Source organism: Eufriesea mexicana, unplaced genomic scaffold, assembly GCF_001483705.2.
Source record: "Eufriesea mexicana isolate 0111107269 unplaced genomic scaffold, ASM148370v2 scaffold2501, whole genome shotgun sequence".
In the NCBI taxonomy this organism is placed as follows: Eukaryota; Metazoa; Arthropoda; class Insecta; order Hymenoptera; family Apidae; genus Eufriesea; species Eufriesea mexicana.
Window position 1 is genome coordinate 96,263 of NW_016910581.1, and position 23,802 is coordinate 120,064.

The 23,802-nt window shown below is 34.6% G+C and overlaps 1 protein-coding gene across 1 annotated transcript in view; it reads left to right on the top strand.

Annotated features, from left to right (window-relative positions):
- The window catches only part of Kal1 (anosmin-1 Kallmann syndrome 1), a 108,222-nt gene that overhangs the window by 65,838 nt on the left and 18,582 nt on the right, over positions 1-23,802 (top strand). The window contains exon 4 of the mRNA XM_017903649.1: positions 17,878-18,207. Within this exon, the coding sequence (XP_017759138.1) occupies positions 17,878-18,207 (330 nt within the window). The remainder of the gene's footprint in view (positions 1-17,877; positions 18,208-23,802) is intronic.

A 23,802-nucleotide genomic window follows, 5' to 3' on the forward strand; every position in this document is an offset into this window, starting at 1 on the left:
GTAGTTAGGAGAAAACGAGAAGACAGAAAACGGAAGACGGAAGACAAGACGAAAAACGGCAGAGGCGGAGACGATACAGCACACACACAAATCACGCATAAACAAATCATAATCGTGTAATAAAGTGTAAATACGAGCAAGACAAAGTGCTTTATTACAACACCTAAGTTCTCGGTCTTTCGTAAAGATTCGGCACAGTGAGAGAAGAAGAAAAACGTTGTCTAACTCTTTCGATACAAACGACGATTATAGTCGTCCTGAAGTAGACACTCCCTGTGAACTAATGATGATTATAGTCGTCAAGCAATACCAAAAAGTTCATTAATCTAAAACGTATTAAGGTATGATTTCTTTTCACAAATTCTTTACATTTGTAGGAGATTTTAATAAAGAGTCGTTTTGCTGGTTGGCGAGTGCGTCAAAAACGCACCCCTCGCTGTTTTATGTGTCCCCCCTCCGCGGCCTCGCCTTCACGTGTTGCTAGCCTCTGCGGCTGAGTTCCGGTCCAGACGCTCCAACTTGACGTCTAAACATCCCCATCTGTGGCTATTGTCCTTGGACCTGGGCGATGTCTTTCCAGAACTCCAACGAAGGACTTTCTCCCGCCGGAAGACAATGGGTGAAAGTTGCTCACACATTGCATACCGAAATTTAACCCCTTTCCGTACTTTGACGAGTCTGACTCGTGACAAGGATTTTAGTCCAAACATGAATATTACTAGCCAGACTCGCGAACAGAAAGTCGGCCAAATATGAATATCACGAACCAGACTCGCGAATAAAATGTCGGCCCAAACGTAAATATCACGAGTCACGCTCGTGGACAGCATTGGTCTGATCTGTTTACCACGCATTGACGCCTACCGTTTCGACTCGGATTTCGTGCAGCTAAATGGCACGGGAAGGGGTTAATTGATATATAACTTTTTCGACAAATCGGCTTTTATATCATAGTTTTTCCAGCCATTTTCCAGTATATTCGCGATAATTTGTCCCCTCAACAGAGGAATAATCTCAAAAGTTATACCGTATTGAAAAGTCTAGATCGTGCATGAGCAGCGTAAAGCAAATTCAAACGTTCAAACAGGTCTATACCTAACATTGGCAGCGCCTCTTTCGCTACTGTTCATAGGTTGATCAGATTTACAATTATTCACGAATTGTTCGTATCGTGCTCATTAGCTGTAACGACGAATAGTAGATGAACTGTCTTTTCCCTTTAAAAGCAGCTGTCCAAGTGTTTTCGACAGTTCTAATTAGCGTAGATTTAGATCTAAATGTTATCCGGTCACTGTGAGATAGCTAGTAACTAATATTGACATATACGATGCAACGGACGTACACGCATAGGTATAATTCAATGTAATAGTACCGAATAGTACCGATGTTACTTTCTTTTAATATTTCGAAATTTAAAAGTTTTTCAAAATATCGAATTCTACGGCATATTTAAAAGTCACCAATAACCGCGTTCATTTCTTGAATAATTACCAATATACTTTATTATATTCTTATATAACTTTTCATAAATAAAATTTGAATATTCGCGACATGAATATCTTTTAATATCATTCTTTTAAATAATACATTTAAAAATTATCTGAACCATTTATGATAGAAACTGGAAGAATTGCGTAATAAGGAACAGTAGAGTTTCGAGCATTCTCAAAAAGAATATGCAGTAAATATAACATATTGAAAATATACTCGCTTATACATATTCTGTATAGAAAACGTCCACGGAATTTTATCACGGTGAAATTCAGGATATAATGCGTTAAAAATCCGTGAATAAATTATTCACGACAAAATGGAAACTTGAACTATCGCTACTTTACGGAAATTTATCGCTGCCCTTGTGTATTTTTCCGACGTTAGGACCGTGTCGGGTTTGATTCTGTGTTCCTATCTCGTTGATTTGATTTCCTTGCCGATGTAAGTATAGGATGCGATCGATCGTTAGTGGTGTATATTTCTTTTGTTCTAGGTTAACAGTTTGGAGATTCGGATTTCTTGATCAGGTAATTCGCGTGTAAGTTTAGTGTGTTTTGTTCCTAATCGTGATATTATGTTTTCTTTTTTCTATTCACGGTTTAATACGGCATTCGTTGATAATATTTTTTGACTACTTTATGAATTTTGGTTCTTTTGATAGTTGCCCAAGTTTTGTTCCATTCTTCTTTTATATACTTCTTTAGGTAATTCATGCGCTCTAGATATGTTATCGAAGCAAGTGGTTTAACTAATAAGAGTAGTAGCTTATTCCGCTGCAGCGCCTGCTCTTTTATTTCCTGCTCTGTCTTGGTGCGATGGTGTCCAGATGATTCTTACATCTATGTTGCTCTATTGAAGAGGTTTGTGTATGTTTCTTGAACGTTAATTATGATTTCGTGGTTTTTGCTATTTATAAATAATAAGGCATTGATTTTAGAGTCTAAATGATTCATGGAGCCCGAGAACATGGTCACGGTTCGGATATTATTGGTGTGAGCACATTACGTGACTTCGGTAATAATTATCAAAACTTAGTTCCAGTAGGCTCTCTTTGATCGTATATTCGCTTAAAATGATAACATACGTTACTTCTGTGTCCGTTTTCGAAACATCTGTGTATATTTGGTGATGATGGTGTGGGCGTAGTTGTTGAGTAGTTCTAGGAATTTTCTTTTACATACCGTTCTATTCATTTGTTTATCTTTGTTTTTCGGAAGTATTAGTTGATGGATTCATGATGGTTCATGGTACGAGTTTTCTATTACGTTACGTTGGTGAAGATGGAATTCCATTTGCTCTGACTTGAAATGATCTGTTCGCGTGGAGCTTATGGAGATTGATTATGAGGGCTATGAAGGCTGTTTGCCATTGATATATAAATTACGAGGAGTTTTCGCAATTTTTATTTTCCATATCATATCGTAAACTTTTTCAATGCTCAGAGATAATGCGATGACAATATTCTGTTTTCTGAAACGTATTGCTGATGCAGAGTTCTATGATTATTTGTACGTTTGTGGTTTAGTGGTACTTTCGAAGATCGGATGTAATAAGTTTTTAACAAATAAGGGTGTCTTGCATTTATTATTTTTCCTAATAACTTGCATAATGTACTGGTTAAGGTGATTAGTTTTCTAGTTTTTACTTGTTTTTGTTAGGCTTGGGTATTACTGCGGCTTCACGTTAGTTGTTTGGAGCGATTTTGCAGGTCTAAACGCAATTATGTATATCTTGAAAAGATATGATATCCGAAATTGTGGTAAAATTTTTAATAACTCGTTGAGTATATCTTGTCTGGGTGCGGAGCTTTTTGTTACTGCCAGGGCCTGGTTAATTCGTTGGTAGAGATTGGATCGTTGCCACTGAAGTTGTTCTAATTCAGAATACGTAGCGTGTTCTTTAGGTAATATTCTTCGACAGTGTCATTGGCGAGGAAAGATAGTTTGCAGTTGTTGCTTGAGTTTGATTTCAATTTCGCTGCTAGAGTGTTGGCAAATTTTTTTTGGAAGCGTTTCGAATTTATTTCCGCCAATTTCGGACGAATAGGTTTTGTTATATGGGTAATTACCATTTATTGGCTGAAATCTTTTCCAAACGTCTTTACTAACCTCTTGGTTTTAGGGGTTAACGAAAATGTGTATTTTACGAAATTTATTTTACATATCCATCTCATCTTTGATAGTAACAAGTAAAACAGGTATTGTTTCGCGAGGCAACTCATGAATACGGTGAGAATAAATAAGTATTTTAGGTTTCAAGTAGATGTCACTGTCCGCTAGATTCTCTTTTTATTCAGAGTTAGAGGCTGAGCTATTAAAATGTTTATTTTGATTGATTAATTTATCAATGATCGATGGCTCAATGATTATGATTAACAGAAAAAAGAATCAACCGGTCAAGAATCGGTAATCGATTTGATCGAGTGATGAAATTAATCGCCAATCGTCGATTAAAAGAAATTAGAAATTACGTGTTGAAGTATCGACGCGTAAATCGATTGATAAAGTTAATCGACAATCATCGATGAAGGAAAGGTGATAATCGTTATAATCGTTAATCGAAGAAATTTATAATCGGATATCAATTGCTGACTTTTTTAAATGGTATTTGATTAAAATTCGATTTGAATGAAAATTTTATAGAAAATTATTTTGACCGCATTTGTATTTATTTTATTTTTAAATTACAATAAATATAACGAATGAAATGACAAAATAATATTTATTTATAACAATTTTTTATTTTTATTTATTTATTATTGTTGTTATTATTATTATTTTCTTATTATTATGTCATATTTGCTTGTGCGTCACCTTATTTTTTTTTTCAAATCACAGTCTAATAATTTATGACCTCTTAATAAATTCGTCATCCTACCAAACGAAAGAAGCTTGCGCAAAAATTGATATCAAAAGAATTATGTTTTACGTAATAAATACATTCTATATTTCTGAATATCGAATAAAAATGTCAGAAACGGTTGAACAAGATTCATAAAGTATTATTTTTACTACAAAAGGAATCGCAAAGACTAAGAAATACATATTGTCAGTTACTTGATTGATGATTAAAATTTAATTTTTCTTGTACATTAATGTCGATTAACGATTAAATATTTTATTCTTTCCGTACCTCAAAGTACAAATTTATAGTAGTTAGGAAGGAACAAATAGAGAGAAATAACGTATAAACGTTATTAATCATACTTACCGGAATAGTAACTATTATACTTTAATTAAAGTTATAGAGGAGGAATTCTTAGACAAAGCTACACACACGGATACTTTAATTACAGTTGTACAATATACTTGAAACATAGTAAAAAATGTATACGAACATGGTTTATATCCTACAGATCTATTCCGTTTTCGTATAAAGGTAATCATGATTGTGACAAATTTTATGCTGGTTTCACGAAAGCAACAAATAAGAGTGATATGCATAGTATTTAATTTACACTGTTGACTTGATTTATTTATTTCTGCAGTATGCACGATACTTATATTTCAAATATGAAATGTGTTAATATAGGGTATCCAAAAATTCACGCAAGATTTGAATTGTGCCATAAAGTGTTGCCAACGAAAAAAAATGACAGCGTGACAACTGACAGTTCAGGGTTATTAAGAATAAAGTTCTACATGAAAGAACAACGTGTCTTCGTTGTCGAGCAATATTTTAAGAATAACGAAGGTCTAGCAGCTATAATTTGCAATTCTCATCTTTAACGATGGGACTTATCTTCGTCTTGATGGCTTCGTTATTCGTCAAAATTATCGCATTTGAGATTCAGAAAATCCACGAGTGATCATTGAGAAATAAATGCGTCCACAAAGTGTCACTGTTTGGTGAGGATTTTGGATTAAAGGCATCATCGGACCATTCTTTTTCGCAAATGCGGCTGGTCAAGCAGTAACAGTTAATGGTGCTCGCTATCGTGGTATGATAATCCAGTTCTTTGCGCCTAAATTGCAAGATATGGATGTGGACGACATATGATTTCAACAAGACGATGCCACATGCCATACAGCCCGAAAAACAATTCAAGTATTGCTTGAGCTATTCCCTGGTCGTGTAATTCCTCGTTTTGGTGATCACAATTGGCCGCCCAGATCATGCGATTTAACACCGTTGGACTTTTTTCTTTGAGGTTTTCTGAAGTTTAAGGTTTATGCTAACAAGCCCACGACCACCTACGCATTGAAGGAGAAAATAGGGCGGAGTATCAACGAAATTCAGCCACATTTGTGCAAAATGATCATGAAAAATTTCGACCAAAGTGTGCGTATGAGTCAACCGTGAAGGCCATTTACTCGATATGCTATTCCATATATAATATTACACTGTATACTTTATGAGTCAATAAAAAATGTACAACTTTTAATTAAAAACTTGTGTTTTCTGTCAAAATTATTTCTTGCGTGAATTTTGGGACGTGCTATACAATATAGAGAATCTCTGACATAGGAATAATTTATCTTTTTCTTTCTTTTTCTATCTTCATTAAATTTTTATTTGGTAAATTATATTAGCAGTTCGATGGATACCACGTAGATGTTTCTCCTGTAGAAAGCATCGAAGAAAACTTGTTGTCATTGTTATACGAAGTCTTGGAGATACTTTTTATGCAGTTTGTTGAATAGTTCGGAATCGTAAAATCGTAAAATTACTAGCTACAACATTCGGACGATTGTCTGATATTTGTTACTCGATCGTGTCATTTTTTCTGCGACAATTTTAATTTCGATGTCTTTACGAATTTCCTAATTTCGAACGTATCAAAGGGTATTTTTTTATCATTATAAGGATAATTGACAGTTGTGCTTTTGAAACGTAGCGGAAATCTCCAACGGTTGAGTGATCTAGACACTTATAAATGTAGGACCTGTTAGAAAACCGTAACGGTGTCTTTTGCATTTTTATTCCACGACGGAACGCTTTGGTGCTATTTTTTAGAACGGTTTGTCCGATTCTTTGTAAAGAGTTGAAGTGATCTTATTTATTATTCTATGTTACGGATCCAATCCGTTTATTCGTAGATCGTTGTGGCGGGCACGGGTGTTGGTTTGTAAGGTCAACGTGTGTAGTAGATCCGGCTTGAATTTACCAATAAATTCGATAGACTTTGGCTCGGTGATTCAATGATCGGACGATGCCACACGATCCTTGAGACAATTGTGTCCGGTTTGATTATATAGCAAATAAGCACTCAACGGTGAATGATTATTCGCAAAGGCTTGTTGAGTCGCTGAGAATGACCCGTTGTGGTCTGTTTGGATATTGATCAATGTTTCGTCGTGGAACAAGGAAGACCCGTTACGGTCTTCCAACAGCCAGGTCTTAGGGTCGAATAATTCGGCATCGGAATTTTCCGCTCCATGCCTTCAGCATGTTTCAATGCTTTACCTTTTTTCTTTGACTTCTCGTGTCGCGGAACACGAGAATCCTGGAAATCCCTAATTTAACGAAATTAGGCGACGGCTCTTAAGACTTGGCTGACAATAGGCCTGAGGGCTCCACGTGGTCCGCACACGTTGGAAGCCTCAGGCCCTCGCTAGGGGTAACAAACGACCGATGGGGTCACCAGCGCGCGGGTGGACCCCAGGTACCCCACCTTGGAGGAGAGGGTTTCCTCCACTATCGTTGCTTTTTGGGGGAACCTTCCCTTTCTCCAAGGTCACGGATTCGCGAACCAAGGGAACGCCCTTGGTCAAAAACACTTCCGTACGAGTCCTGAGAGACACGGGTTCTCTCCAAACACTTCCGTCCGAGCTCTCAAAGACATCGGTCCTTTCTAACTACTTCCATACGAAACATCAGAGACATCGCTTCTCTTGAAACAGTTCTCGTCAAATCAGCAACACGCCACGGTTCTTTTCGAAACGTCGACCGTCGTAGATACGACGCTTTTCTGCTCGTGCAACTTAAACAGTTGCCCAATATTAATTTGGCGGGCAACACGTGTCGTAGTCGCGAGACGGCCTTACAACCCGTCGGAAACACGAGAGTTTCGATCGCGAGCGATGTGTTCGCTCTTATCTTTCATGAACTACTGACTCTGCGAATCACGATCTTCCGAAGCCAAACAGTGAACAAGGACCGTCAAAGGAAAAGAGTTTTTCTGCTTGGCAGATATTCGTTCCGAGAGTGAATCAGTTGCCCCCAAAAAAGGGAGGAACGTCTTCCACGACAAGGTCGCTGGTCCTTCAGAGTGAAGTTATTAGAAGGCCACCCGTTGGTAACCCTTCTTGAAAGGTGACCGTGAACTTATGGCTTCGAAATTCGTGGGTATCGCACATGGCCTGATCCTTTCTTTTACAGGCCCATTTTCAGCCAAATCCCAAGTGATGTTGTCTGGTTTATAAAATTAGGCGCTGAAGAATGCCCCGGGTTCGGTGATCCGAGGAAATAAAGAACGTATCAAATGGAAACTACCGATTATGAAATAAATCAGCACTTAGAGTCTGGCTGCTAGAAGATCGCAACGGATCTTCTAGGTCTGGAGTTTGTCACGCGATGGGACAGCGTGCAATATAAAAACCCTAAACATTCTGTGTACTTGCTCAATTGTAACGTGCTTATTTCTAAACCCAAATTGATTGTTGTTAACAATCAAACAATAATTAGATTCATCTCCATATTTGTTCTTTTCATTCTGTCCAATATGAGTTTTACCAGCAGTTTTGATAGTATAACTAATAACGTGATGACTATACAGGATGGTGTGTAAAAATAACCTGTCTTATCTTTCAGTTGGCAGGAAAGTATTTGGTCCATGGTATAGTATTAAATATTATGTGGAAGTTTGTTTATAATTTTACCGATAACTTCGATTAGATCGAAATCAGGAGTTTTATCGGTCTATAAGCTTTTCAACTTCTTTTATAATAGTTCTTGGCATACCTTGAAGACGATTGAGTGTTGTTGAAACTACAATGTCATGTTATTCGGTAAAAGCGTGAACTTTTTCAAATGTACTCTTTGCTCAACTGTTGTCTTTTCGAATAGTAACGTAGTAATGAAACGGCCGAACTTTTTAGTTCTCTGATGGCTTTCCATAAGAAATAATTTCTGTCGTAATGAAGGATAAGGTGGAAATATATGGTGATCAAGAACGAACTCGATTGTTGGTAAAATATCAGAGTAAATAGTACGCTCGCTATCGTTAGATATATTAACTGCAGAATTTATGGTTTGATTAGAGATTTCTGTTTTGAAAGAACGGCAATTTAATTCATATTCAAATATCGAACCTCAACGTAAACTAACGAGTTTGTAAGATCGATATGGCAAGGTAAAGAAATACTGTCTAATAAAATAAACACGATCGCTAAAGAAGCGATACAGTTAATACTAAATCACCGTAATGAAAAATTTCACGTAAGCAATATTATACTTGCGATCTTAAAAGCTAAGTCCATTATTTTGTGCAAAAGTAACGTTGCTTTTACATATCTTACAAATCACCAAAAAGGAGATTATGGAAATTTCAAGATGTAATACCCGAAAGTTGTGCAGACAATAATATAGATAATTCTTCGAATCCAGCAATATTCGTTGATAGACATATAATATTTTCGACAATATACGTTGACATTTCAGAATTATTATATATATAAATTTCAACGGAATCGATTTGCTTGAAATTCTATCAATCACAAAAACAACACGTTAACAGAATAGCTTAACAGTATTCTCACTAGTACTTTACGATTTCTAGTAAAATTCGCATAAGTGGTGCATCTCAGTACTTAATGCTCAATGTTTGCACCCGTGCGTGGTGATACCGTGTAAACTATGCATCGTCGATGATAAATTTCACCGATGTAGCCAAGGGGAACGCGCTTGTGCCCCACCACATTTCCCATGGGATATAATTTTATGTTTAATTTTTATTTATTTACTCACATTTTTGCAGAAAATACTACACACGAAGATGATTAAAAAAAATTGACATATAAAACCTATGTAGACATATGGGATACAGATATTGAGCTGTAAATATACTCTAATGGTACACATGGAATGAAAAAATTAGAAAAGACAAATATTTTCAGTTGAGGAGGAAGTAACAAAATTTGCTAAAAAAAAAGAGAGAGACACGAGAAACGGATAAATGTACATACCAATAATTTAAAAATCTTCTCATCTTTATGCTTGGGTCTTAATGAGTTAAACAGATGGTGCCGCTTGAACATTGGACTGTATAAAAACTTGTAGACTAGATACTATAGTCAATTCTTTCAATAAATTGTGACAGCAATTATTATCTTTAGCGACGTAAACTGTAGGTGTATTTAAAAAAAAATTTGAAATCTTTTTGCAGCCTCTTTGAATAATAAAGCGCACTACAAATCCATGAAAAGTCAAGAAACGAGTATGAGACGCAGAAAGTAGCACAGCCAAATATGTTAGCTTTCATTTTAAACTCAGGTTTGAGATAGTACATTCCTTAGCAAATTTTAGTTATTTCTAAAAATTTTCGAACCGAAGGAAAAACGACCTCGGTGACAATGGATTGTATACTTGCTATATCATAATTCATAAAATACTTATTGTACGACCCGCGCTGTAGTATACTGATTAAGAAGGATATTAAATTTCTACTCTTATAAAGATCCTCTCGAACCGTTCTCTACGGTATACATTATAATTTAATTTACTCCTTAAAAATTGCTTTGTGTGGTGTATTTATAATTTATCGTTGTTTTTGTAAGAATATTGTAGGTTTGAGAAGGACGGGAGGAGATCACACACAGGAACAAATATATATATATATATTACACATCACCAATGATTAATTATTAATAACATATTTCAAAGATAACAAATATGCTAAGATTAAATCTACTCGCTAACACTCTTTACCGCACACTGCCACGCTGGCAACTCACTGACCTCTCGCAAGTCTCTGATACTCTCAATCTCGTACTAGCAACAAGTCTCCTGCAACCACTGCTCCCTTACTTCTCCACTATTGCTTTCTCCACTACTGCTACACGACTGTCTCGTCTGTGTCCTTGCACCCTTATTTTAATCTTGCACTCTGTCTTCTTTCATGCTCACACTTTCTTCCTCGATCACGCATTTCGCACGCAACCTCGGTGGACCAGGTACTTGGAACACTCAGTACACGTTCCTAAACTTTTACTGAATGCTCGCGAATATCCCTCATAATCGATCCTCTCGCACGCGGCCACTCGTTCTATGTCCCAAATACTCTTAATATTCTCTCAGGATTGCACTCGTTCCATTCCTACAATATACTTCGATGAAATAATAATTAAGTATAAGATGAATTTAAGTAAATTATTATAAAATTAACATGACGAACACAGTTTTGCTTGTACAATTTTAAAAATTAATGTTCTCGAATTACCATTAGTTGTCCAGTATAGTTTGTTTGTGTTGTTATACTATAGATGTATAATTGTGGATTTTTGGAAAATATGGCTTAGTAAAAATGGTAAAAATTAAAAATAAATCAATTGTTTAAAAGGTAGAACGTTTATTTCGAAAACAATCGGTTGTCACGAGACTGGTAAAAAGTGGTTGACAGTAAGAATGTCAGAGAATGATAAAGGAATTTGAGAATGATTCTAAATGATCCAATACTGTATTGTCAGTGAATGGAGAAATTCTCGAGATGTGAACGATAGAAATATTTTGGGATTGTTCTTATGATAAATAGCATTCTCATATATGTGTTTTATAACGGTGCATTCCACTTTTATATTATTCGAAGCTGTATAAATTTAGTTGTGACATTTCCTTATCCGAAATTTCATACTTCTTTAATTTTTATTATATTTTTGTTGACATGTTCACAGTTGAATTTACATCGGGACATCATCAAATTCTTACAAACAAGCATGACGTAGTATATGTACGCTGTGGTATTTGAACGAAATACGATATGTTTATGTATATAATATACTCTGAGAAATTAATACCTTCGTTAACATAAATTTTAGGGATAAGATAAACGATTCTTTTCGCAGAAATCTATCATTAACATTTTATCCTCTAAAGATGTTTTGTCACGGAAATTCAGTATTCTATTTATTAAAGCATTTTTTTTATTTCTCAAACTTTTATACGAGAAATTTCATATTTATTATTGGTCTCGTCTGTTTTGATGGTTCTAATTAGGACATCTTGCATCATCGACATACTTTTACTTTCTACATTCGCGATTTACGAATAGGATTTTGCTTCATAGTGTTTATATGCATCCGAATAATTTTGAAAATTATAAAAAGTCAAAAATCTGAAAGAAGCGATTTTACCACTTATTTATGCTGCGTTCGTTTGCATCGTGGCAAAATTACGATAAAAAAGCTACTTTTGGCAAAATAACAAAAAATTCAACCACTAGATCGAATTTGCAGTTTCATTGCGATTAATCTTTTAATTTTTGATACATTTAAGGCACATCACCTGAATACTTTGAAACAAAATATACGTGACTTAGGCCATTTAAATAATCACTACCACATACATTTTCTTCTTCGATGGAAAATTTATTATAGACATTTTACCAACTTTTCGGTTCATTTTCAACTCTTATTGATTATAAACCTGTTCAACTTGTGATTTAGGTGCATGGATATATTAATTTCCGATAAATTTATTCTTGCCAATTCCTTCGACTAACAACCAAAGGTCAAAACCATATGAAAATTTTAGTTAATTAGAGTATACATTCCCATCGATAAGGTTTTTAAAGTTTATGTTTTATAGAAATTGTAATAGTTAGATATCTATAGTTTTGAAACTGTACATCCTTGTGTTACTCGTTACGAGGTGAGTACAGAAGTGCTTAGAAATTTAAGTTTTCTTGCAATACTATGGTATATTATATAATATTACGATGTATTATTTATTAATTGTACTCTAAGGTTAGTATCTACGATGTTAAATATAAATTAACCTTGACATACTTAGGAATCATTAAAAACTACACAAGTGTAAATTTTACGTTATAAGTAAGAAACAGCGTAATTATTTTATCTTATCGGAGAGTTGTATTATTCATTTTCGGTAAATATAGATATATGAGCTGCAGACAATATAACGACTAGCAATAAGTAACAATGATAACCAATAAAGCAAACATACGGGAATTGATATAACACGAATTGTAAACATAAGTGTGCTATCTACCTAACAAGACTTGCACGTGTAACGATTTAATAAATTTTCGCGATAAGATCATGGGTAGTAAACTCAATTTTATTGTAACATCAATTTCACATTTATTCTCTCGTGGCTATTGTATTTGCTCTCCTGTGACATACGTATAAGAAGATATCTTTTGTTATAATATATAACACATCTAACATTGATTTTTATAATCTCCGTAATTTATCCAAATTTAATTTCCAAGGAAGCTTAATACGTAGTACGATATGTTTATTCTGTAGTATTCTGTTGAACAATTTTCATAATTTCTTATAATTTTATTCATAATTGAACTATATCTAATATGCAGTAATTTGTTGATTCAAATTTCGTAAGATTTAATTATCCTAACTTGAAACAAAACCTCGAGACATGGTTGTTAATATTAATTCCATTTAATTTTGGATTAGATTATATAAGAAATAAATGTTTATTTACGAGCGATAAATTTTGATTTACATCCCGGAGTTCAGGATAATTTAAAATTCTAAATGCTCCGGTAGTTTACAATTCTAAATCCTGGATTCTGATTCGATCGGAATCTTTCGTTCCCTTAAGTTTGCTCATGAGCTTATTACCTTAGCCGTATCTAAATATTATATTTTAAATAAACATAGAGCTAACCATCGCGATCTTTGTACTATTTCGGAATTTATTCCTTTATTATACTCTGCTATGTTTTCAACTTGAAATACCGAAATATATGAGATAAATTAACGAAGTAGATGAAATTTTATAATGAATGAATTTTCAAAAAAATATGAACACGTGAAAATTTAATGCGTAAGCTACCCAAAAAAACAAAAATTTAATCAAAGACAGAAACTAAATTCGCAATCGTTGACTGTCCACTCTTCTCGGTTATGAAGAACCACAGTAGAAGTTTTGAACTCTCACTTTTGTTCGCGAAAATATATTGAAAAATTTGCCATCTTGGTTCTTAGTAGTGATATTCCATTTTGGAATTATAGGATCATACGAATGAGTAGAAAATTATAGATAGAATTGCAAAGAAACATGTAGCATTATTAGAAAAACTGGATGTACGCATACGGTACAAATGTTATTTAGCGTAATTACATTTTACGTAACGTGTAAACACACGATTGTTCTGGAAGGAGAAGATGCCAACAATCTATCAGATAATGCAGTAATATCCTATTATAAATATTCTTTCAATATTTATTTGATAAAGAGAGATTCATGAATTTGAAAAGAAAAAGAAAACAAATATTTTAAAAAACCGCAAACAAGAAAATTAAGAAGTACATGGATAAAAAATTTATACAGAACACGAGCTATTTTAAAGTAGAAGATTTGCTACGAAACATGCAAATTCTAACAGGTATATAAAATTCTATCAAATCAAGGAGAGATAACGCATAGTTTTAAGTACTTCTTTCAAACGGAACTTAAAAAGTCACATTTAAATATTACATCTAGATGTGCAATTAAGATAGTAAAGCCAACTACCTATATTAATTTTTTTATATTTATGGCGAATCCATAAGAATTTTTTTACGAAATTAAAAACTTTTGATACAAATCAAAAAAGGTTTCATTGCTCCATTCGCGATGTAGCAAAATCGTAAATAAATTCAGGTACTGCTTTTCTATAAGAGGAAACATTCTTTGATTTTCATTATTGTAGAGCATCAGTTAGTTATCTTGCATCAAATTTCAATAAATTGAAAATATGTAAACGTTCTTTTACAAACAAAATATATGCAGAAAAATTTATACGGAATTCAATGTCCAAAAAGTATATTTCTATGGCTGTACGGAGAAACACTGCATGCCACATATTTTTACTTTCAAGAAACTGTCATTTAAAATTTTGATCATCGATACTCATTAATGTTTAAATAAATTATATAATTTTTTTGAAAATATAAACTTTGTTTCTATCAACTGTTCTCTGATAATTTACAATGAATAAACAAAAATTTTTTGAAATCGCGACATGTAGCATTTTTCCTTAGAGCCACAGATTTGTAATACTCGTAGACTAAAAGCAAATCAAATATTTGATGAAATTAGGTGCAATAAAGATAATGTTCTTCAAAAGAAATTCAATGAACAAACGTAAAAGAAAAGTATAAAAAGATTTTATAACTAGGAATTAAATAATGGAAGTGATTTGTAATGATCGTAAAAATGCTTTTGCTCTTTAATATACAGATGTTTTCTATTCTATTTATAAATGAAAGTTTACAATTTAGTAGCTTTGTCTTTTGGTATTTTTTAAACAAAATTATTTACTATGAAATGTGACACAAATATACGCTTAAATCTTCTTTTCCGCTGTATTTGTTTCTACGATTCGCAGTTACACATATTTTTAACAACCTTTTTTATATATATATACGGTTCTTTAAACATATTTTTTAAATTTATTTTCCTTAAGTTTTAATTATTTGTATACAATTCATAGAAAGTGTTACGAAAATCGCACGTGTTTTGAAGGAATACTTTAATTTCTTCTTTCAGATAGTATACCGTACAATGATGTTGTATTTTTTTTCCTTTTTTTTTAATTCTTCTACTTGTATTAATTGACGTTCCTTTGTCAAAAGTTTTATATTTTGTTAGAAATCACTTTTTATTTAATTTTTACTTTGTTTATTTGATACGCACCCATCGTATAGAAAGAAACCCATATGTATGTAATTTGTCCTGAATTCAATTCTTAACAAAATTTGTACAAATAATCGCATGACAAGGAAATCTATACCACAGCTAGATGCGTATTGATATCTTGCAAAAGGAAAAGATATCAATCTTATCATCGATGATTTCTTTATACTTTCTGAATAATGATAAACGTAAAATTGTCTACCCTATATTCCTCTGTAACATCAATGTGCGATTTGAGGGATTCTTATGTTTCATAGGAAATTTGATATTGCAAAGTTCATTATTCATTGGATTTGTTAATCTTTAAGACTTTGATAAGAAATGTTAATCGGTGATGTATATTTGCTCGTTTTCGTTAGTGTTAAGGGTTTATAACGCAAAGAAATAGTAGCCAGTGGGAAAACTGTATAGACGTTTATTAAACGGGCTAATGGTTAGAACTGGCCTGTCTGTTTAGGGCTACGCAGGTGAAAAGACGTCTCCGCAAAATGGGAGATAAAAGACAAAACGTAGGGGAAGGAATCGCACCTACATCGCTAGGATGCAGAGTTTATTTTGGTATTTAGTTTTTACAACAGTTAGTGATATCTGATTATAAAGTTCATTGTTATACATAATGATTATTCACAGCTCTCTCGTGTGTCGTTACAATGAAACACGATTTTTCTTTCTCGAGTATTTAATAAAGAAGAAACTACATCCTGCTAACTAAATAGGTTCCCCAACTTTGTAATTCTTCTACCTCTGATTTTAGTTATTAATCTTGTCGATAGGGTGGCATTTCAAAAGAAAGTCTCCTTTAATAATATTTAATAGATAAAACGCAAGTTTTACATTACATTCTTAAAAGTTTGTTTAAGTCAGTATGTGAGGTTTTCCATGAATTCGCAATATTAATTATTCGCGATATAAATTAGTTTATAACAATAGCTTATTTTAAAAGATTAATAAAACGCAGGAATTTCGCGTATCCAGTAGTGTAGTCAATACAAGAGATAAAAGAGTGAAAAATAATTTGGTATGAAACTTTAGGAATGCAATAACTATGGCATCGGTATTCTATAATCCCCGGAATCACTGTAGCCAAAATACTTTAAAAGGTCATGAAAAGATTTTAGCTGTTATCTATTAACGTCTAGTACAAATAATCGTGATTACCGTTGCGTAATAAGTATTTCAACGCATAATGAAAACTAGATCTTACGATAAAATCCATTTTATGAAGGGATATCTTTAGGAAGAAAAGAGATAATATATACATATCGGAATAGAATATGCAAGACATGCATATAAATATGAAAACGGACACTTGGTGTAAATATTTATTGTAAACGCTTGAGATCAGAATGCGAGCCAAGTGCATGACCAGCCAAGGTTACGTAGGTGGCCATAACCGAGCGGGTCTGGGAATATTTACATACACAGTTTGCCTAGATTAACTGAAAGAAGATGCGAAAGAAGGAAAGAGAGGACATGCAGGTGTTAATGTAGGGTGTTCCTGCTGTTAGTTAATCCAAAGGCAGTACCATCGATCACGCCGCAGCGATAACTCGTCTTCACACTTTCATTTTCAGTTTACATACGTAAGTATACACTTTCATATATTTACACACATCCGTTGCTATGTGTACAAGTAAATATGTATATAGGTCTCGGATGTGAAAGTGAAGACCGGTCGACAGATCACGCATACCGACACCGCATTATCGCACCGGTATGATCGACGATACTGCCTTAGGGTTAACTAGCGAGAGAATTACCCTATGTATGCATGTATGTATGTATATTATGCGGAAGTTACGTACACGAATTCATTTTTCATTCATCATTTTACGGAGTAAGGATTTTACGACTGCGTTCGTATCGCGATATGTGGAATTTTATGTTTGCAAATGTTTAACTGTAATTTTACTTCGTATTGCAAGTATTTTATAACTCTACCTTTTTATTCTTCCGAGAGTAGCGAAATAAAAATTCCAACGCGAATAATATAATTAAAATTTGCGAGTAAAATATTAATGTAATATAAAATATTAAAATAAATATAATATAAAATAAAATTAGTGAAATATTTTATTACTTCCTCATACTCGTCATAGTAGTATCAAAATATAATTTTTGCAAAAATTAATTGTAACGAAAAAATAAATGAATGAACAAAAATTCAATTAAGATTTCGAGATGCATATACAGTCTCATAGAAGTAATAGAACAACCTCTGAGAAGATATATCGATGTTGAAAAATCACCGAGTACTCGTGCACTTGTTTGCCGTAAATTTTATTATCGATATCAATTTTTACTCTGATAATTTCTTAATATGACTAAACGTATTTATATTACGCGATAATAATACAGCAAACTTGCAATTATCACATGCATATTTTACAATTATAGTAACAAATGTTGTCTCGAATTGTAACAAATGTTCGATATTTAAAATTTTGATTTCTATTTTTCTACGATTATAATGGAAAATATAAAATGCGGAAAGCGTCGATAAATTATACCCAATAAGTTAGGATAAAATTTTCATTTGTTTACCTTTTTGCATTTTTTCAGATTTACCTTTGATACCGGAAAATGTGCAAATTAGACAGCAAAAGAACAATTTAATTCTGCTAACTTGGTATAATTCCAAGACCCAACGTACAAATGAATCTATGGGAAACAAAGATGTGAGGTATCTGGTGGAAGAACGACATTTACTTGGTCCAAGGTACTTGGAATCTAGATTAAGTTCTTGGACGGTCCGTCACGTTTCAACGAAATCACATGCAACGCTTCGGGAACGATTAAAAACAGGTCACTGGTACCAGTTTCGTGTAGCAGCTATTAATGCAAATGGTTCTCGAGGATACTCTGAACCATCCAGACCATTTAAAACGAGAGGTAAGTTGGATTATTTATCTTTCTCTCTTACAAATCCCTTTTACTATCAACTTCTGTTTATCTAACTGTTTACCGTATAATATCGTTTTATATCAATAAATTCCAATTGCTAAAATACAATGGTTTCAATCCTTATGACAATAACCACAATTTTTGTACTTTTCTATAACATCGATATATGTATATGTAAGTTTAGTTCAAGTGCTCTTGCTTGGATAAATTAAAGAATTCCACATTTTTCTCGTTATTCTCGGATAAACTTTTTAAGGAATAAAAAGAGAGAATGAAAAGCTTCCGTGTTCAAAAATTAGATTCGGTTTATAACAGTTTCGCTATTTTTTAAAATTACCGATAAATACTTTATAATACATTTTAATCGTGTCGAAAACTATTCAATGCCTCGCGTCATCTAGATATTGAATTAATTTTCTTTTTCTTTCTTCTTTTTTAATAAGGCGCATTAATGATGCATGGAAAAGTGTTTGCGATACTTGAAACACGTTGATAGAAAATCACCTGCATTCAGTGGGTACAAATTAGCGTATCCGTTATAGAAATGGATCCATTTTGTACGCTGAAACGGACAAGAGGAGAAAGAAAAGAGAAAAAGGAGAAAGAGAATATTCTTGTTTTTTACATAGATTAGAATAAAATTTTATCAAAAGCTTTCGAGGATCATGCGGGAATTATTTGAAATAAGCATTATCGTCTTTTGGTTTAAGAATACATTTTGAACTATTTGACAGTAGTTGGTCCAACCAGAATCACAGCGACATTCGTATCAAATCATTTTTCCACAACAATTGATCGAAGTTAATCACTCGAACGCCATATGAAATTATCCAGCAACCGAAATATCGAGGTTTATGCAGTACAATCTCGATTATCTGCATCTTCGTTATTCCAATTTTCCATTATCCGGATATAAATATTCGAAAATAAATATTCTCTACTTTTAATTCCGATAGCTGTAAATTTTTTATCTCGTCGCTAAATTAAATATATTTTTATCATTTTTTCAATGTTTGTTTCGATTACATTTAATTCTCTTCTAGTTTCAACTCCACTGTTTTACTTACAATAGATGTGGTACGAATGAAATGCATACGTGCTATACACTAAACACAGACGAAACATTGAACTCGGGCATTTCAGATATGAACAATACGTGTTTCAAAATGTAAACATTATTATGTATAATATTTTACGACTCGCAATGCTGTGAATGCATGACTCATTCCGTTGCTTCGGATAATCGATTTTTCCGATAACAGATATTCGAGATATTCATTCCTCGTTTTACACTGCAGATAATTTCTCCATTTACTTTTTATATTATATTTCATCATGGACTTCTTATACAAGGTATCCATCTACGCGATCTGAAAAAAATATACGTATACCAACCAGTCGCAAATTTTGCATTCAGTTTCCGGTTTCTAGTTAAGTGCTTTTCTATTTTACTTGCAGATATAACATCATTTGCAAAAGTACAGTACAAAATGCGCGTAAAGAAAATCATAATATATCCATTACCTATTTCCATAAAATTATACATAGTAAATAAGAAAAATTATCGACAATCTTAGATATAAATAACGTAACTCAAATATTTTGAGCGACGAAGATAGTGGTTTTATTTTATTTGACAAAAGCAAGAAATTGGTTGCTTTAAATTACAATATTCGAAATGGCAACAAGTGCAATTTTCGTTTGTTTCTTTGAATTTTTATTATTACTGTGGGGGTTCTCCCCCACCATCGTTTGAGTTCAGCTGGTCGCAGGTATCCTAGGTGACGGCGTAGCTAAAAAGGACGGAAAGAAAAGGAAGGGATCCGTTTCGTCCTGGGCCTGCTAGCGGACTCATCGGTAAGGTTACCCTAGCAGGCGCTGCTTTGGACACTTTTTTTTTTTTTTTTAAACACGTTTATTGTGCAAGGAAATCTTTACAAATATATGAATTCAAAGAAAACTAAAAACGTATAAATGGTTATACATGACAACTTAGGCTGCGAGATCGATGGCTCTAACATGAAGCACTCGCGATCTTAAAACTAAACTTAAACTATCGCGCTTATCGCTTTAGGATAATATATACTTAAGAACTATCTTATATTAGGTCGCGTGTTTGGCTGTGTATAGAAAAGGCACGAAAACTATACAGTATATGACTTTAAACGGGTGAACTAGATTAATAACTAAATAAATAAATAAATAAATAAATAAGGGGGAGGAAAGGAAGGCGGAGGGGGGAAGGGTACATAGATTTTATTTATTCAAAGATTATTCGATACAATACTTATGAGTATGAGTAATCTGAAAAATTACGAAAGACAAAACAAAAGTGACTAAGTAAAAGTATGAAAGAGGGAAAAACAAAAATTAATCTTCTCCCCGTCAGGGATACTAACCATTATACTAACGAGGGTCTTCTGACCGGTTTTATTTATTTACTCGTACATGAAAGTTTACAATATTTTTAACAAGTGTATAATTTGTGTTAAAGCGAATCGAGTCACCAATATTTTTTTACGTCTTCCCGGTATATTTTTGACACTTTCATGTTAATTTTCGACGCGTTGTTACAGTTGCCGTCTGTGTTATACAGAATTGCTGTGTTGCCCGCTTTCCTAGTCACGTGATAGATGAAGGGTACATTTTCGCTATTCTGAATGTACCCCTGACCATCAAGATGTAGAAAAGCTTCTGGGGGCGTGTATCCCGTGTATCGGGTTTTCTCTAAGTATTGCGAGTTGGGGTAAACGGAACTGTTTATTAAACTATTACTTTTCATATTTCTAATCTTTGCCCAATAATTTCGGATCAGTTTGAGCATGAATAAGTCTACTCTGACTATCTCCGCGTATTCGTAAAGTTTATTGTTTCTGATTGATTTTGTGAACTTTGACTCCGGAGTCCGATATTTGCCAAGACAGGCTCTGAGGCGTTTCCTCTCGAAAATCCTCCGTTTCTCTATCGTACTTGCCGTTACGTTGAACCATACGGGGCAGCCATATGTCAGTATCGATCTTACAAGTGTTCTGTAGCAAATAATTTTCCTTTTCGCGCTTAGCAATTTCGAATAAAACAGACGTTTGTGAATGGCAAATGCTTTCTGAGCTTTCTCGATCTGCGTTTGGACATGGTTGATAAAGTTTAACTTGTAGTCCAGATGTACACCTAAATAACGAACCACGTTTTTATTCGTAATTTTTACGCGATCGTCTTTTCCGACGTGTAATTGAAAGTGTTTCGAGTGCGTCCGTACGTCGTTGTTCGCGTTCGAGAACCGTGATATATTTGGCCTGAATAAAATGGTTTCGCATTTACTCGTGTTGATCTTTAACTTCCACGTGTGGAAGTAATCTTGAATTCTTTCGAGGATTTCTTGCAATCGCGTTTTCAATTTCGAGGTTCTACTATCTCTCATATAGATTAGTAAATCGTCTGCGAAAGCTACCGCGAATTTATTGGGATCGTTATTTAGGTCGTACATGTGGAATAAATCGCTTGTGTATATGCTAAACAAGATGGGGAAGTTGACAGTGCCTTGCTGCAAGCCATTTTCAATAGCAAAGGTTTTCGGGGACGAGCAATTGTTTTCCGTAACAATGAATTTTTTACCGTGTAACATATCCCAGATCATTTTGACAAGTTGTGGTGGAAAGCTCCTATTCGTGAGTTTAAAGAGGAGACCGTCCAGTCACACCGTGTCAAAAGCTTTCTCCAGGTCTATTAGGAGCGCGCCTACGCATTCGCTGACGTTTCTCGCACAGCAGATGTCCGATGTGAATTTCGAAATCGCGTGTACGGTCGAATGTTGATACCTGAACCCGAATTGTGTCTCTGGGATAATACTATTTTCGTCACAGTACGTTGTCAGTGCTTTGTTTATGACAGTTTCGAAAACTTCGCTGATATTCGCTAGAAGGCTAATAGGTCGGTAATCCGTTGAATTACTTCCCTCTTTGTCTTTTTTCTTTATTGTAATTAATTTTGCTGTTTTCCAGGCGGTGGGAAAATACATTCTATTCAAGCAATTATTGAATAGGATCGCGTACTGCAGTGGCAGGTTTTTGAGCGCAATAATAGGAATGTTGTCGAAACTGGAGAATTTTTTGTTATTTAGTTTTTTGAACGTTAGTTTCAATTCTGTGAATGAGGTGAAGTAGTCCGAGGGTTCGCGTGTGTCGTTTGGATCGTCCGCCGTGTTGTCGTTGTCGAACGTGCAGACAATCTTGTCGTTGAGTCGGTCTTCTAAAATGTCCTGTCCAAGTTTGTCGGTTTTCTGTCGAATGATGCGAGAAAGTTGGCCTTTTCCCATGTGTATGTTTTGAGTGTGCACTGATTCGAAATGGTTACCGAGTACGTTTAGTTTATGTTGTGTGTCAGTAATAAGAACGTCAGCCTGGCGAGGGTCGAATCGTACGTTTGCGTCTCGAAGGAGGTGTGCATTCGCCACAGGAATTTTTAAGGTTCCTATGGCTCTTGCCTCCTTCGGTCGGAATATACTATTAATGGCCTGAAAGAATTTCGACGATTGACGCCGTGAGATACTGAAAATTTTCTTTTTCCAGAAGTTATTCACCGAATCGTGGAAAGCTTTCTTAATATTGTAGGGTATTTTTAGACGTCGCCAGGTATAGAGGTCCCGTTAGCGTCTGGCGGCCAGACGAGTCTTGGGAAGTTGGGGCCAGGCCACGTGAGGTAGCCTCGCTCAACCCCGGTTTTCCCCATTGTAAACCGGGGATGACGCGTCCGTGGGCACCTCTCGGGAAGGGTCCCCGCGTGGGTGACCCTTCGGAGAGCTTAACCCGAAGGAGGAATCCCTTCCATCCCAGAGCGTTACGTGGAGGGAGCTTCCTCCCCCTTCGGGGGAGGTCCATGCCTTCCAGACGGGCTTAAAAGGGCCCGCTCTGGAAGATAGAGCGGGATTTGAGATAGTCATTAGAGTTGAGATAGTCATTGGCAGAATTAAGATAGCTTAGAGAGAATCAAGATCGAGAATTGTGATTGCGAGAGTTACGCGTTATTGGGAGTCGAATCGAAAATACAGACTGCAGTGAATCTGAGTACTCCGAGGTACTCTCCAGCGAAGTAGAGATAACTGTTGATTCGAAGCTTTTGTCTGTCGTTTCGTGGTCTAAGCAAATGTGTCTGAATTTAATGTCCTTACGTATAACGATGTGTGTTCCGCCACCCTGTTTAACGTTAAATCTATCGTTTCGTACGAAATTGTAATTTTCGAATACAATTTTGTGTCTAGAATTTAGTTTCGTTTCGCAAAGTAACACTATATCCGGTTTTCGTTCATTTAGGCAGTCCAGGAGAGAGGCCTGTCTTTCATTTTTATAACGGTGTTTACGTTTATCTGTATTATGCTCAGCCGTTTTAACGCGAGTTTGTTAGCTATGTATGTCGCTGCTATTCTCCCGGGAGTATCCATTAAAAATCTATTCCTAGGGATTCCGCGATGAAATCTTATTGCTATTTATTTCCACGGTTTCCGCTATACGCGCGATCTGTTGGTTTATAGAGTTTGACATTTGTCTAATTTCCCCTAGTAATGTCGCGTTGGGTGTGTTCGATGAGTTA